Raw genomic sequence first — 15,797 nt, 5'->3', positions numbered from 1 at the left:
CCTTCATTAGATGTCTGTAATAAAAACTACATATATATACTACAAAAGTGGAAGAATTCTAAAATTAAAATTGTTATATAAGAGCAAATTATTTTTTATGATTGCCTCACAGCTTGATTCTTTAACAGCTATCTATTTTGCCAAAAAACATGCTGTGAAATAAATTGACTATTTACTACTACAGCTAAAAGAATTGTTGTTTTTTCTAAAACCCCAAAGGCCCTGTAGTTTACATACCCAAGAGGGGGTGAGCACAACAAGCATAAAGAAGCAAAGATGAATAATCCAATTAATTCACATTTGCTCACACCATTGACTACAGATTCCTCTGACAACAATATGCTTTTGTACTAACAAACCTGTAATACAATTGGCCAGTATGCTTTGAGATGTTTATATTCTACATGTCAGGGATGCTTGAGGACAGTCTGAATATTCTCTTCTCTCTAGTTTGACCCTGTCACCAACAACTGTGACAGGTGGGCTACAGCCAGCAAGGCTTCCCGCTTCAGAATGGGAAGCTATGAAATACTCTAAGTAATGAGGCCCAAGAGACATACCTAGTGGGGCTGACTTTCATATAAAAAGCAATTATCAGGCAGTCACTGTGAAGATCCTTAGGAGCTCCACAGAAAACGAGTAAGTCAAGGAACCCTGGACCATCCTCTACATTCCAAACCTGCTGACAGCTGACAAGGGCCTACGCACACACCAAGGCAGTCCCTCGGTCATCTCCCTTAATCTACTGCCAGCAACTCAAAGGGTCCTCCTTGCCCATCTAGGCTTTTCTCTGTATCCATACCAATCCCTGTTCATGACAAAGGGCTCAGGATCCGGTAGATCAAAAAATGCCTTCCTAGATTTGAGCAGACCACATGGACTATGAAAGTCTGAGTCTGTGGACACCCATTTCTCTGCACCTCTGCCCCTCTGCGTCAGCCTGTTCCCTAAACCAAGCACAGCTGAAATTTTTGTTTTGTTTTTCAAAAATTATCTTTTTAATGTTTGTGATATGTGATATTCCCGATTTCATTCCTGATATTGGTGACCTGTGACTTCTATTTTTGTCAGCTGTACTTGAGGTTTATTGATTTACTGATTTTATTACAGAACCAATATTTGTTTTTCTGTTTTCAATTTCATTGATTTCTGCTTTAGACACAGATGAAAGTTAACCACCATGTTTCAAAGCCTCCTTGTCCAGGGGCACAGGTCTCTCCACAGTCTCGTCAGCTGACCTCTAAATGCTGGCTTACCCAAGAACTCGGTACTCAGCCTTCTTTTCTTTAGCTACACTCTCTAAGTGATCTCATCCACTACCTCGGATTTGACATTACGTATCTGCTGATGACTCCCAAATTTACATCTCTAGCTTCAATCTTTCCTTGGAGCTCCAGGCTCATTTGTCCAAATATCTTATTGTTTCTTTATTTTCAGTTATTTTTTACGGCTTTACTGAGGTATAACTGACATACAATAAACTGCATATATTTAAGGGCACCTGGGTGGCTCAGGCATTTGAGCATCCAACTCTTGATTTTGGCTCAGGTCATGATCCCAGGGTCAGGGAATCAAACCCCGCGTCAGACTCCACACTGAACATAGAAGCTGATTAAGATTCTCTCTCTCTCTCTCCCTCTCTCTCTCTCTCTCTCTCCTCCTCCTCCTCCTCCTCTGCCCTTCTCCCCTGCTCACTCTCTCTCCAAAATAATAAAAAAAAACAATTACATATATTTAAAGTACACAAATTGATTGGCTTTGACATACGTACACAATTATGAAACTATCCCATCAAGATAATGAATATGTCCATCACTCCCAAAGCTCCCTTGAGGCCCCTTGGTAATCTATCTTTCTTACTCCTGCCCCAAGCAACCAATGATCTGCCTTTTGTTCATACAAATTAGTTTGTATTTTCTAGAGTTTTATATAAATGGACTCATACAAAGTGTAATCTTTTTTGCTTAGCTTCTTTCATCCATCATAATTTATTTTGAGATTTGTCCATGTTGCTGCATGTATCAATACTCCATTGATTTTTTTTTTTTTTAACTGCTGAGTTGTATTTGTTGAATAGGTATAGCAAAATTGGTTTTCATGCCTTCGGACATTTGGGCTGTTTCCAGTTTGGGGCTATTACCAAAAAAGCGGCTATGAACTCATATGTAAGTCTTTATGCAGACAAATGCCTTCATTTCTCCAAGGTAAGTATCCAGGAATGGAGTGGAATGGCTGGGTCATGTTAAGTATACACTTAACTTTTTCAGAAGTTGTCAAACTGTGTTCCAAAGTGAATATACCATTTATATTCCCACCAGCAGTGCATGAGGGTTCCAGCTGCTCCACACCCTTGCCAACACTGGTTATGGTCAGTCTTGTTAACATCAGCCATTCTAGAGATTTTATAGTTGTATCTTGTGCTTTTAATTTGTATTTTCTTAATGACTATGTCAAGCATCTTTTCCTATGCTTATCTGCTATCCATATATCTTATTTAGTAAAGTATCTCTCAAATCTTTAATACAGTTTTTAAATAGGCTGCCTGATTGACTAAAAGAGTTCTTTATAGTCTAGATAATAAAAATCTTTGGTCAGATAAATGTTTTGCCTTTTTGTAACAGTGTTTATTAAAGAGCAAAAGTTTATAATTTTAATAAAGTCAAATTTATTATTTCTTTTATGCTTCATATTTAAGAAATATTTGTTAAATCTACGATCACTAAAAATTTCGCCTTTTTCTTATAAAAAGTTTATAGTTTTTACACAAACATTTATATCTACAGTCCACTTCAAGTTAATTTCTGTATATGGTACAAGGTAAGGGTCAAAGTTCATTATTTTTCATATGGCTACACAATTGTAATAGCACATTTGTTGAAAAGAGATCTTTTCCCCACCAAATTATTTTGGCACCATTGTAGAAAATCAAATAATCATGTATGTGTGGGTCTACTTCAGGCCTCTCTACTCTGTTCCATCAATCTATATGTCTATCTTGACATTACCACACAGTTTGATTATCAGAGCTTTATAGTAAGTCTTGAAATCAGGTGATAGACAGCCTCCAATTTTGTTCTTCTTTGTTTTGGCTATCCTAGGTCCTTTGCACAACTATATAAATCTTAACATCAGCTTGTTAACATCTATAAAGAAGCCTGCTACAATTTCCTTTGGGATTGTGATGAATCCATCTATCAATCTGAATAGAATTGGTATCTTAGCAATACTGAGTCTTTTAATTCATGAGCATGATATTTTTCACCATTTATTGAGACCTTATGTAATTTTTCTCAGTTTATAAACTATAAAACGTTTATAGTTTTAGTGTACATGTCTTACACATCTTTGGTCACATTTTTCCCTCAGTATATCATAATTTTGATCCTATGAAAAAGATACTTTAATAAATTTTGAAATTTCCAATTTCTCATTGTTAATATATATAAGTACAACTGATTTTTTATATCAATCTTCTGGCCTTCAACCTAATCTCACTTATTAGTTCTAGCAGCTTTTTGTAGATTCCTTAGGATTTTATATATAGAAAATCATATAGTCTGAGATTAAATACAATTTTACTTCTTCCTTTCCAATCCAAATGCTTTTCTCCCCTATTGCTTTACTGTACTGGCTAGAATCTCCAGTACAGTGTTGAATAAAAGGGATGAGAAGGGACATTCTTACCTCATTCCCAATATTGGAGGAAAAGCATTTAGCCTTTCTTCTTACTAAGAATGGTGTTAGTTATAAGTATCTCCTAGATGTTCTTTGCCAAATTGAGGAAGTACTCTTTTATTTCTAGTTTGCTGTGATTTTTTATTATGAATTATTGTCGACTTCCGTCAATTATATTTTCTGCATCTATTGAAATGATGGCATTCAAATGAAATATGGTAAGTTTGGTCTGTTAACTAGGTGAATTACATGAAATTGCTTTTCAAATATTAAACTTTGCACTCCTGAGATAAACCCCATTTGCTCATGCTATATTACCCTTTTACTATAATATGTTGTTGGATTATATTGGCTAATATTTTGTCGAGGACTTTTTCAACCATGTTTGTGAGGAGTACTGGTCTATAGCTTTCTTCTCTTACAATGTCTTTTCCTGGTTTTGATATTAAGGCAATGCTGCCTTCTTAGAAGTTGGGAAAGGTTTCCTCCTCTTGCATCTTCTGGAAGTGTTTGTGTAGAATCGGGATTATTTCTTCCATAACTTAGTAGAATTTATGAGTAATGAACCATCTACGCCTCCATATATTCTCAACATCTCTATTAACATGTCTGAAAAGAAATTAAAACTTAACATGGCCAAGCAGAACTAATAATTTTTGTACCCAAACATGCTCATCCCTACTATTCCTCATTTCAAATTAATGACATCATGTTCACCCATTTTGCTTAAACCAGAACCTTAATCCTTCATTCCCTGCTTTCATTAACCCTACTCCTCAAATCTATCTTCAAGTCCCATTAGCTCTACTTTCAAAATGTATCTCTACCTCTCTGCACCTTCACTATCACAGCCCGGCATATACCTCCTAACTGGCCACGCCAATGCACAATTGCCCCCACTACATTCTATTCTCCAAATAGCAGCCAGAGTGATTTTTGGCTAAATAAGACCATGTCACTCCCTGGCTTAAAACTCCCATATGGCCCTTAATCTCTTCTGCCTTTAGATATTAACCGTAAAATAGAAAAACAGCAAGCTGTGTCTATGTAGTCTGAATATACTGACTGTGGGAGCACTATAAGAATTTCAGTAAATTCTTATCTGCTTAACTAGCTCCAGTGACCTAGGAATTACAAAATCACAAACTTAGGCCTCTTGGGAAAAAACACAACTTGGCTGTGTTGAGTCTTAAAGGAGGTATAGGTTTTTGTCTAGAAGCAAAGGCACCAAGGCAGAAGTAAGAATCCCCAAGTCCTAAGCTGTCCTTCTAGAACATGACAACAACAAACACTTTCACCTCCAACCTACCCTCATCTTCCTAGGCTTTCTATCCAAAGCAAGAGTGGTTCATACAATACCAGGAAAGGCTGTGCCTGCTGGTCTTAAATACAAAGGAGGTGCAAAACAGGGAAAATAATGCAACTAACTTATTTATTCATATGTTTGGGTTTTTTTAGCCATCCCCTGCTGCAGCCAAGGTAGGAAGGATGCTAGGCAACTTGGCCTTGGTCTTTTTTAATCAACCTCGTCCACCTCTGTAGAGCTCAACAGGTGCTCTACTATATGCTCTCCATTCCTATTCTTCAATCAGTCAACATCTTACACGTTCCGGTCAGCGCCAGACTCACCCAATTTGCTAACTACTCTTCTATTTCTTTCTATTCTGCCCATTCTCACTCCTTGAGTTAAAGGAAACCATCACCTTTTTGTGTTCCTTCTTTGGATCATCTTCACTCTAATTCTGCCTCTTTACTCCCTCAAATGACCTCCAGGAATACTTCCTTTAGTTTGATCAGGCCCTAATGCACTCCTCTTGCCTTCTTAGGTATGGTCAACACTGTGCTAGATGACGCTTTCCAGAAAAGAGAAAGTGGCCTAAATCAATCTATGTTCCTAGGACTTGGAACCAACTCTTAGCTGTGCTTTTGGAGAATCAAGGGAGGAGACTACAGCCACAATTGGCAGCAACTGGGGGTGGGCTGGGGGTATCAGGACTAGGATAACTAACCGTCATAAAATACTCTTCACTTAACTTCACAGCATTAACTATAATTATCCTTAAATTTGTGTATTATTAGTATCTGTCTCTTCCTGCACTCCCCGTCAGACTAAAAGCTCCATAAGGGTTAACAACTATGTCTATCATGGGGCACCTGGGTGGCTCAGTCAGTTAAGCGAATGACTTCGGCACACATCATGATCTCATGGCTCGTGAGTTCCAGCCCTGTGTCTGGCTCTGTGCTAAGAGCTTGGAGCCTGGAACCTGTTTCAGATTCTGTATCTCCCTCTCTCTCTCTACCCCTCCCCCACTCATGCTCTGTGTCTCTCTCAAAACTGAATAAAAACGTTGAAAAAAGATTAAAAAAAAGAAAGAACTATGTCTATCGTGATCATTATTAACATCCCTACACCCTACAAATCCCTGGCATATAGGTCTAACTCAGTTACTCCAGCCCTGTCGAATAAAACACAAATTGAATTTATATCTCAACAAAGCTCTGAGATAAGGTAGTACTTCCCCCATTTCTGGAAAAGCTAATAATAAAAACCAACATTTCTTGAGCTGCTACCATGGGTTAGGCACCATTCTAAGATCCTTACATGTATATTCTCATTTAATCCTCATCACAAACGTATGAAGTAGGTACTATGATTATTCCCATTTTACAGATGAAGCATTTGAGGCACAGAGAGGTTATATAATTCACCCAAAGTTATACAGATGAGCTGCAGAAAGGGATTCAAACCCAAGCCGAAAAAGCCTACTCTATTATTTCCTATAGTACCGCTCAATGAAGACAACACCATATTCCTCAATACCGATAAACTGAGCCAAATAAAAGATGCTATGAATAAATGCTACAAAGAAAAATCCAGACTTAGACACACAAGTTGCCAGTTCTACATGACAATTCAAAGAAACTGCTACTATAAATGATTCCAGTGCCTGACTCTTATTTAAAATAATGGTCAAGGGGCACCTGGGTGGCTCAGTCAGTTAAGCATATGACTTCAGCTCAGGTCATGATCTCACGGTTCACAGGTTTGAGCCCCACGTCAGGCTCTTTGCTGACAGCTCAGTGCCTAGAACCTGCTTTGGATTCTGTGTCTCCCTCTCTCTCTGCCCCTCCCTGACTCACACTGTCTCTGTCTCTCAAAAATAAACATTAAAAAAAATTTTTAATAAAAAAAAAATATTAGTCAAAAACCACATCTTTCTTTTCAATTGACAGACATATATGGAGAATGAAACCCAGAATATTCTCATGTTGAAAACATTTCCTCTGCCACCAGATCTCTGTTTTATAAAAAGAGTATTTTTGTCTGCCAAAGGAAGCCCAATCACCAAACTGGACACTACAGAACTAGGTATGTGTTGCCTGAGTTTTCCCATAGAGGCAGCAAGAATGTATGAAGACTGCCACCCTCCCCATGACTTTGTCTTTCCAGTTCTCCCAGTATTTAATGTGAGAAAATAATACATATCAAGTTTGAATGTGCCCTGCAAGCTTTTATTCTGTCCTAAAAATTACCAGAAACCAATGCAAGGCATGTGAAGGGAAGACAGGTCACAAGGGAGGGAGCAAGGAGAACAACTCAAATCATTAGCTGTCTGCCCATCAGATGCTTCTAAGTTCCCAGCATTCCATGGCCTGCTTCTTAGAAGAGTCCATGACTGCTTCAGTTTATGATGTCTCCCCGATGCACCATGGAATGAAAAGGCCCCGAGGACTCTATTATTAGAAAAGGAAATTTTAACTTACCTTCCACTGCTCTTCTGGAAGCAGCTTCACGACCACCAGATCCCCATTCAAGGCTCTATTACGAGCAACAACACCATCAATAAAAATGTCTCGATCACCATCCTAGGTTGGAGAGAGAAAACAGTCACCTTACCAAGGCCTGGAACCAAAACTTACTTCCTTGGTTTAAAAGTTGTGAACTCTACAAACTGTCCACTGACCTAACAAGAATACTAGTACACAGCCACAAACAGACCTAGTGGGAAATCAGTCTTTGGAACTAGCAGAAATGGGGATGAATATATAAGAGCAGGTTAACAGAATGTTAAAAAACATTTTTTTAAATATAAGGGAAGATCTCCTATAGGCAGACCAAAAACAAACAAAAATATATAATGCAAAAAACCGAGGCTGCATGCTTTCCTAATTGGAATGAGAAAGGAGTAAGTGATCCTTTCTTGTTTGACATAAAGCATGATGATACATTTTCTACACTAACCGAATTTTTTTTAAGTATCAAAGAAGGGTAAAAAGTAGCCAATTTGCAAGCAAACAGAAGAACAATAAAATATAATCCCCCAAGAAAACCAACTGGGGGCAGGAGCAGCAACCAGCTCTAGGAATTGGGTTCTCCAAGGAAGGAACTAGCAAAATCATACTCCTCCCCTGCCGCCCCCCCCCCCCCCGCCCCCGGGCAAGTGGCACAGAAAGCAAAGTATGGTTGTTTTGATGGAGACCTAAGTAGAAGACAAAGAAGGAAAGGAAAGGGACAGGAGATTCATGAAGCATTCTCACACTCCTCCACCTGTCTGACTGAGGAGCAGGGTGAACTTGGACCCCCCCCCCCCACCCCCTGTGAACACAAAGCACGGGACACCTACATCCTTGACCACATGCTTACAAATAACCCACTTAAAGCAGTAAAGCCCTAGTGAACTCCCCAGGTGTCAACTACTAAACTTACACAGAGGCCAGAGTCTTCCTAGTAAGCCAAATTACTTTGCAAAAAACAATCAGATGGAAAAGAGAGCTAAGGAAAACCACCCCTTCAGCAGTAAGGGTCCATGAAAAAAAATGAAGCATTTTTAAAACGTTTCATCAACAAACAGGCAAACATGTACTCGAATCCTTTTATCCTTCTGAAGGTTTATATGGAGTGCTTCTTTTCAGAAAATAAAAGAGAAATAAAATATTTATTTTTCTTAAAGGAAATAATAGCAAACAGGCATAGAAACCACCACTCAAAATTTGCTAATAGAGGCACTTGATTCGATAAGATTTAACACTCAACGAGCTAAAGGCGATTACTATAACATTTCAGTTAAAACTGAAATGAGCAGGGGCGCCTGGGTGGCGCAGTCGGTTAAGCGTCCGACTTCAGCCAGGTCACGATCTCGCGGTACGTGAGTTCGAGCCCTGCGTCGGGCTCTGGGATGATGGCTCGGAGCCTGGAGCCTGTTTCCGATTGTCTCCCTCTCTCTCTGCCCCTCCCCCGTTTGTGCTCTGTCTCTCTCTGTCCCAAAAAAAATAAATAAAAAACGTTGAAAAAAAAAATTTAAAAAAAAAATAAAAAAATAAAACTGAAATGAGCATCCCCAATTCACCAAACTTGTCCCACCACCACCAAAAATGGGACTCTAGGCAGTCAGCATTTTTTATAGTTTCCAATTACAAGCCATTAGAGACCTTTTAGAACAGTTTTTCTGTTCCATTTCCAATCTAACCATGGGCTCACAGCTGTGGCCTACACAGGTTGCCAAACCTGACCCACCCTAGTCCCTGAGGTACCGCTACTGTGTTAGCCACATAGACAGTTACTGCTGTTAACCTCACGTCGAGCTTCTCACAGATACAAGGAAGAAACAACCAATAAACGGAGAGTGAACAACTGAAGTGTGGCACATCACCACCAACTGCTGCCTTCTGCAATTTACATAGCGACAGGACCTCTCCAACTTCCCTGGGATGAAAAGAGAGCTGTCTGGAGGTCATCCCAACCCATTATCACGTGTCAAAACATATGGAACGAAACGTCTCTTTCATAAGCAGGTACACCACCCTTAGCGCAAAGATTTAAGATGATAAGATACTGGTATTGTCATATTTCCATCCCAAGAAACCAAGAAAAGCAGACAGTATACAAAAAAAAAAAAAAAACCACAAAACCTCAAACAATATACAAATCTACAGGTATTGCATCACTACTCAGCTCTTACAAAACCCTGTACCTGTTGCAGAACCTCTTATTTTAAAGACAGTAAACTTGGGAACAGCTCAATATTAAAAGTTTGATTCTGGGGCTCCTGGGTGGCACAGTCGGTTGAGCGACCGACTTCGCCTCAGGCCATGATCTCACGGTTTGTGAGTTCAAGCCCCCGTCGGACTCTGTGCTGACAGTTCAGAGCCTGGAGCCTGCTTCACATTCTATGTCTCCCACTCTCTCTGCCCCTCCCTCACTCATGCTCTGTCTCAGAAATAAATAAACATTAAAAAAAAATTTTAAAAAAAGTTTGATTCACCCCCCCTTGACAACTTAAAAAAATTGTTTTAATGTTTGTTTATTTTTGGGGAGGGGAGAGAGGGAGAGAGCTGAGGAGGGTGCTTAACCGACTGGGCCATCCAGGCACGCCCTTGACTACTTTTAAAGGCCAAAGAGTTCAGTTCTTTATTTGAATTCCAAAGAGTAGCTCTACCCACCCACACCCAGAAAGAGTAGGGAAAAAAAACTGACTAATGAACAACCCTAGAGGAAATATAAAGGGATCTGGGGGTAATCTAAGTAAATACTTAGCAGGGGCGCGTGGGTAGTTAGGTCGGTTAAGCATCCGACTTTGGCTCAAGTCATGATCTTGCGGTTTGCGAGTTCAAGCCCTGTACTGGGCTCTGTGCTATCGGCATGGAGCCTGCTTCAGGTTGCCTGTACCCCCCTCTGTCTGCCCCTCCCCCAGTTGCATGGACGCACATGTGTGTTCTCTCTCTCTTTCTCTCTAAAATAAACGTTAAAAAAAAATACTTAGGAGGCTTTGGAGGGGGGAGGACAACCAAGAGCATTCCCTATTGATGCAATAGCTCCCTTTGGGCCAAATAAATTCCACAGATGTTCAAAGGGTGCCTCCCATGACAAGATGCACAAAAAAGTTATAAAACTTCTTACACCAACATATTCAGAATGGAGCTTATGTTATTTGTAAAAAGCCAAGTTTCTATATCTAGTCTATTTCTCCTCTTTATCCTATTCCAAATAGGACAAAGAGGCATCTCAATAATACCAATTTATCTTGGTTTGCTTGAAAGTCACATGGTTTTATTCTAACTCTGTATCTTACTTTTACTGAGAACTCCAGGAGGCCGGCAGGTACATACATAAGTGACTTGTCCCATGTATTTTGGCTTTGTCAAAAGAAAATGAAAATCAACTTTCTATCAGTAGAAATTATAATGAACCTAAGTCAACAGCCCCCAAAATGAAGTACTTTATTAAAACCAAGTGATGATGGGGCGCCTGGGTGGCTCACTTGGTTAGGCGACCAACTTCGGCTCAGGTCATGATCTCGCAGTTCGTGAGTTCAAGCCCCACGTCGGGCTCTGTGCTGACAGCTCAGAGCCTGGAGCCTGCTTCAGATTCTGTGTCTCCCCCTCTCTCTACCCCTCCCCTGTTCATGCTCTGTGTCTCTCTGTCTCTCAATAATAATAAATACACATTAAAAATAATTTAAAAAAAAAAACAAGTGATGATGAATTACTGTTCTTAGCCTATTGACTTAAGTAGACATTTTAACACAGCAAATGACATTGTGTAAGTTCACAACTTAGTTTTTACAGTTAGTAAGAACCTAAATAATCAAACCTAGTGTATTTTTGTTATCTCCAAAAACTTTAGAAATTTAAATTAGAATTTGGAATTTTTAAGTTGTAAGAAACATTAGACAATCTAATCCACCCCTTGTTTTACAAATAAGAAAACTCTTCAATTTCCTATCATCAGGGTCGGGGCTACATCTTCTTTACTATCAATTCCTGTCTTTACTCTCCATGCTAAAGCAGGGGACAGTAACATTCAGTCCCTGGTTCTGACATCCTACTCCTAGTCCACCTGCGAGCATTTTTCCAGTTCATACTCGACATGGACATGAGCTACATATGCTCATAAATCCAGACCAATGGTGGTTGTGGGGTTTATCTACATGCAATTTATTGCCTCCACTATCTCCCTCCTCAATACTTTCTATAATGCCTCTAAAAACTTAAGCTGACCAAGAAACCCCACAAAACTAGAACGCAGGACTGTTCCCGTATCTACAACCAAAACTTACAACTAGGCTTTGATAGAGCTTTTGCAGTCAGTTCTTAGTTACTTAAAGGTGAATCATTCAGCACTTTTTTACCCTCTGAGACAATATTACTACTCCATTAGTGCCAAATAAGAGAATAAAAGAGGCATAAAAATAAGCCAATCCTAATATCACAACTGTCTAAAAGATTCTTAATAGGACATGCCAAAAATACAATTTCAAGTAGGAGAACAACTTGGGCTTTTGAAACATCAATAACTTTTGCTTCTTAACTTCCTTTAACAAGCCAAATTAAACTGTGGCAACACATCATTTGCAAATTTAGGTCATATGAATTTAAATTATAGGAACCTAACTAGGCCCCACATTTTAGAGGACCTTTACTCTGGCCCTTCTCCAGTCACACTCCTCTCCATAAGCAGGGAATTCTAAGGGCCAAACAGATGAGCATCCCTGGGGTAATCAGCTCCAAGTTCACTTCCAGGGCATACACAGGCATCTTCCCCAGGTCTGTCTGCCCGAAGGCAGACCACAGTCACTGGTGGCACCCATTGGACTTGACAGGTGGCTAAAGGACAGGTATTTCCAAGGCATGTGGAAAGAACTTGGACATGTGGGATATGATAAGATGCTCACATAAGTGCATGCAAGCACCCTCACTGATGGGGGAGGTGGGCGGGCAGCAAAGAGGGAAGACAGGATTGGGAAGGGAAGAAGGGTAGGCCAGAGGTGGACCCTCTCCATGCACCCACACTTCAGCATGGAGCTCCAAGGAGTATGAGAATTCTACATTTGAACCCAGGTACACAGAGGCATTTTTGGCAAGAAATATATTTTATTTGTTATGAATGTGTTAACAGTTTGCTAGTTTGACTTATACTCTTAAATATTTATTATTATAAAGTATGCATGCCTCCATTTGTATTCTCGTCCTGGGCCCCACACCTCTTAGGAACCAGCCTAACATGGATCCAACTCAGGGAAATTCAATACTGTGTATTCAGAGAAGAAAGAAAATAAGCAATAAAATTTTCAAAAGGTTCTGTGGAGCTCCCCTTAACATTCCAATCGATGACAGCAAACTTCAGTGAACACAGGAGACAGGAGATTTATAATCTGCTCAGCTCCCAGGTGTCTCTCAGGATGAACTCCTTACTGCACAGGGTATGATTCTCGTGCTTAAAAATCCATGTTTTTCATACACCGGGGCCCCCAGTATAATCAAGCTCCTTCAACTGGTATGCCAACAAATAAATGGTAATTCTTTCTAATGTAGAGAAAATGCTAGTTATGCTGGGTTTACTGAGAGATTATCTGTCTCCAACAAGGCATATTCCTAAGAGTATTCATGGGTAATTTTTATGATTACTGAATGTGATTTTCATCTTATGAGCAAACTTGAGAATCTTAACACCATGTAAACAGTGTTTCCACTGAATGATAAAACTACTCCTGCTGGTAAGTTATGCCACAAAGCTGACCCTCAATTATACAATCAAAGTACGAGGGTCAGCATATCTAGCACATCCCATCACAGGAACAGAATAGGATTCAGAGAGAACAATGTAACATGCCAGTGATACTTTTTATCTAATCCAAGCGGTAAGACTGAACTTGAGAAACAAATGTGAATCCTTGGCTTCTGTAGAACAAGAAAAAAAGAACTAAACTGAGCTTGGGAATAGGTCTTAAAAGTTATTGTGACACAACTACCACCTGTGAAGCAAATGACTGAGCTTGTATTCTCACTAAACTTGTCATTTAACATCATGAAATATGTTAACCAAATATATATATATATATATATATATATATATATATATATATATATATATTCCATTCCCTCATCAATAAGCTCAAATTTATTCCTATGCTCTCTTCCACCGTTAAAACATCTATAAATGGGGGCACCTGGGTGGCTCAGTCGGTTGAGCGTCCAAACTCTCGATTCTGGCTCAGGTCATGATCTCATGGTTTGTGGGATTGAGCCCCCCATCAGGCTCCGTGCCAACAGCACAGACCCTGCTTGGGTTTCTCCTCTCTCCTGCTGCCCCACTCCCCAGCTCATACTTGCACGCGCACACACACACGCACTCTTTGTCTCTCTCCCTCTCAAAATAAATAAACTTAAAAAAAAAATCTATAATTCTACGGCTATCTTATTTATGGCAGCCTGGAAAAGTCACGTCAGGAATTTGAGAATGTTGCTCTCTTAGCTTTGCACAATCAAGCCTTATCCAGAGACCTCCTGCTAACTATATGTCAGAGTGAACTTCCCTTAACAGGAGAGAGAGCCTGTTAAAATGAATCAGGAGGGTATAAAGACCCAACGGTGAAGAGCCTTATACCAAGTCCTATCACCTGCATAGAAGCGAAGTGAGAAACTCTGACCAAAAAGAAAAAAAGCATTACACGTTATTTTTGGACATATTTGCAAATTAGCCCACGCAGTAGATCAAAAGTAGATAGCGTGTTTAGGAAAGATTAACTTAAATCAGAAAAACCCATAAATCCTTTTAAGCTATAAACCAAGGGCATTCAACTGCAAAAACTAGTGGGTGTCTGTGTGGGTTCAGCTGCTCTCTGCAGCCCTAGTAACAAGTACTGTCCCCTTTACTCGCAGTGTGGGTTTAAGATGGGCAGAAGGGGTTGTTAGCCAAAGACAAATTTTGCTTATTTAAATTTGAAACAAATCCTTGCCCATCCTCGATTTTGTTTTACTACTCTGCTTTTTAGTTAGAATACACGATTTCAGTTTCAGAGCACATCTAAAAAATTAACTGTGACATTAAGTTTATTATAAAGTTATTGAACTTACCGGGGAAGGAATGAAGGCTTCATGAAACTTCTTTGGATTAATTCTCAATACACCCTTTAAAATAAAAAATAAAATCTGTGAAAATCTAGTTATACACTTAGAATTTTTCCATATGTATGTTATTCTCCAATAAAACGTTTTTAAATTAATTAAACAGCTCGATCTAGGAAACGACTCAGGCATATGCGAACCACTCGTAAACTGCGTGAAACATGATTTATATCGATGTCTGGAACACAAGGTTCCATCGAAGACTGAAAGCTCACACTGGCACCTTGCTGTGAACGGGCAGAGGTGAGGAGCGGCAGAGCAGCAACTACTGGGATTTTACGTGCCCCCGGACGCCGGTCTTCACATTTAAACCTTTACTTTGAGAACAAGGTTATGTGGGGATTACGCCTCGCTATATAATGGCCTTTTTTATTCATGGAGACCTTGCCATGCTTGCTCATGTCTGTGACAATTTTCAAAGTGATACAGGTTGACTTCCAACCTGGATACTCAACCTTGAGAGACCAGATGCATATTTTTTTACTGTGGCACTTCTGCAGAGCCAAATGAGTCAATAATTCAAAATGGTCCAGAACCAGCTCTTAATGTAAATGGGAATCCTGACTCCAACAGCCAGGCCACCCAGTCTGCCTTCAACTTCATGTTATTCCAGCACCAAATCAGGGTCTGCTTCTATTTACGCACAGGGGTGCAGGTGGGGGCCGCCTTCAATAGCAATTCAGTATTTTAGGCTCTTGCAGGAAGCTGTAACCCTCCCAAGGTTCCAGCTGCATTTGAAGGCCACTGGAACACATGGATAGAGGCGGTTATTTTCCTAAGAGCCAGACTCAAAAGGTGTCTTGAGAAAGTGTTTTAAATAACATTTCCCCCCTAAAATGTTGAAAGACTCGAAGATATGTTAATTAACAAAATAAGTGAGAGCATAAAATAAAGTAGAAAATAGTCCTTCCCTCCACCGGTGCACCATGTTTAAATGTTTAAATTACAAACTCTCATGTCACAGTTTATACTATTGTTGTTAACATCCTAAGTGGACTTAATTCAAGATTTATTGAATACTGGCTACGTTCAAGATCCTGAGACACACATTGTGGAGAGAGAGTGGTGATCAAGCTCAGTCCTTGTTTCTAAAGTAAAATATGAAGAACTCTGTAAGTAGGGACACAGCTTACTCTCAGCTGGGGGCACTAGGAAAGTCTCCAGAGACAGTGTCTGATCCACTCGTTGACAGAGGAGAAAAATTCACAGATAAATCA

General features: G+C 39.7%; 1 protein-coding gene across 8 annotated transcripts in view; it reads right to left on the bottom strand.

The window, feature by feature from the left end:
• Positions 1-15,797, bottom strand: part of LOC147578739 (DIS3-like exonuclease 2) — a 179,507-nt gene that overhangs the window by 100,479 nt on the left and 63,231 nt on the right. For all 8 annotated transcript variants that reach the window (XR_015255629.1, XR_015255630.1, XR_015255628.1 and 5 more), the window contains exons 4-5: positions 14,530-14,583; positions 7,441-7,542 (exon numbers count right to left, since the gene is read on the bottom strand). Coding sequence is in view for 5 of the 8 variants with exons in the window: in XM_086719933.1 (XP_086576059.1) it covers positions 7,441-7,542; positions 14,530-14,583 (156 nt within the window). In the remaining 3 variants the exon portion in view is untranslated. The remainder of the gene's footprint in view (positions 1-7,440; positions 7,543-14,529; positions 14,584-15,797) is intronic.

The sequence above is a fragment of the Puma concolor genome, chromosome C1, assembly GCF_028749965.1.
Source record: "Puma concolor isolate L17-30 chromosome C1, mPumCon1.1.hap2, whole genome shotgun sequence".
In the NCBI taxonomy this organism is placed as follows: Eukaryota; Metazoa; Chordata; class Mammalia; order Carnivora; family Felidae; genus Puma; species Puma concolor.
This window is presented reverse-complemented; position numbering and strand designations above follow the sequence as displayed.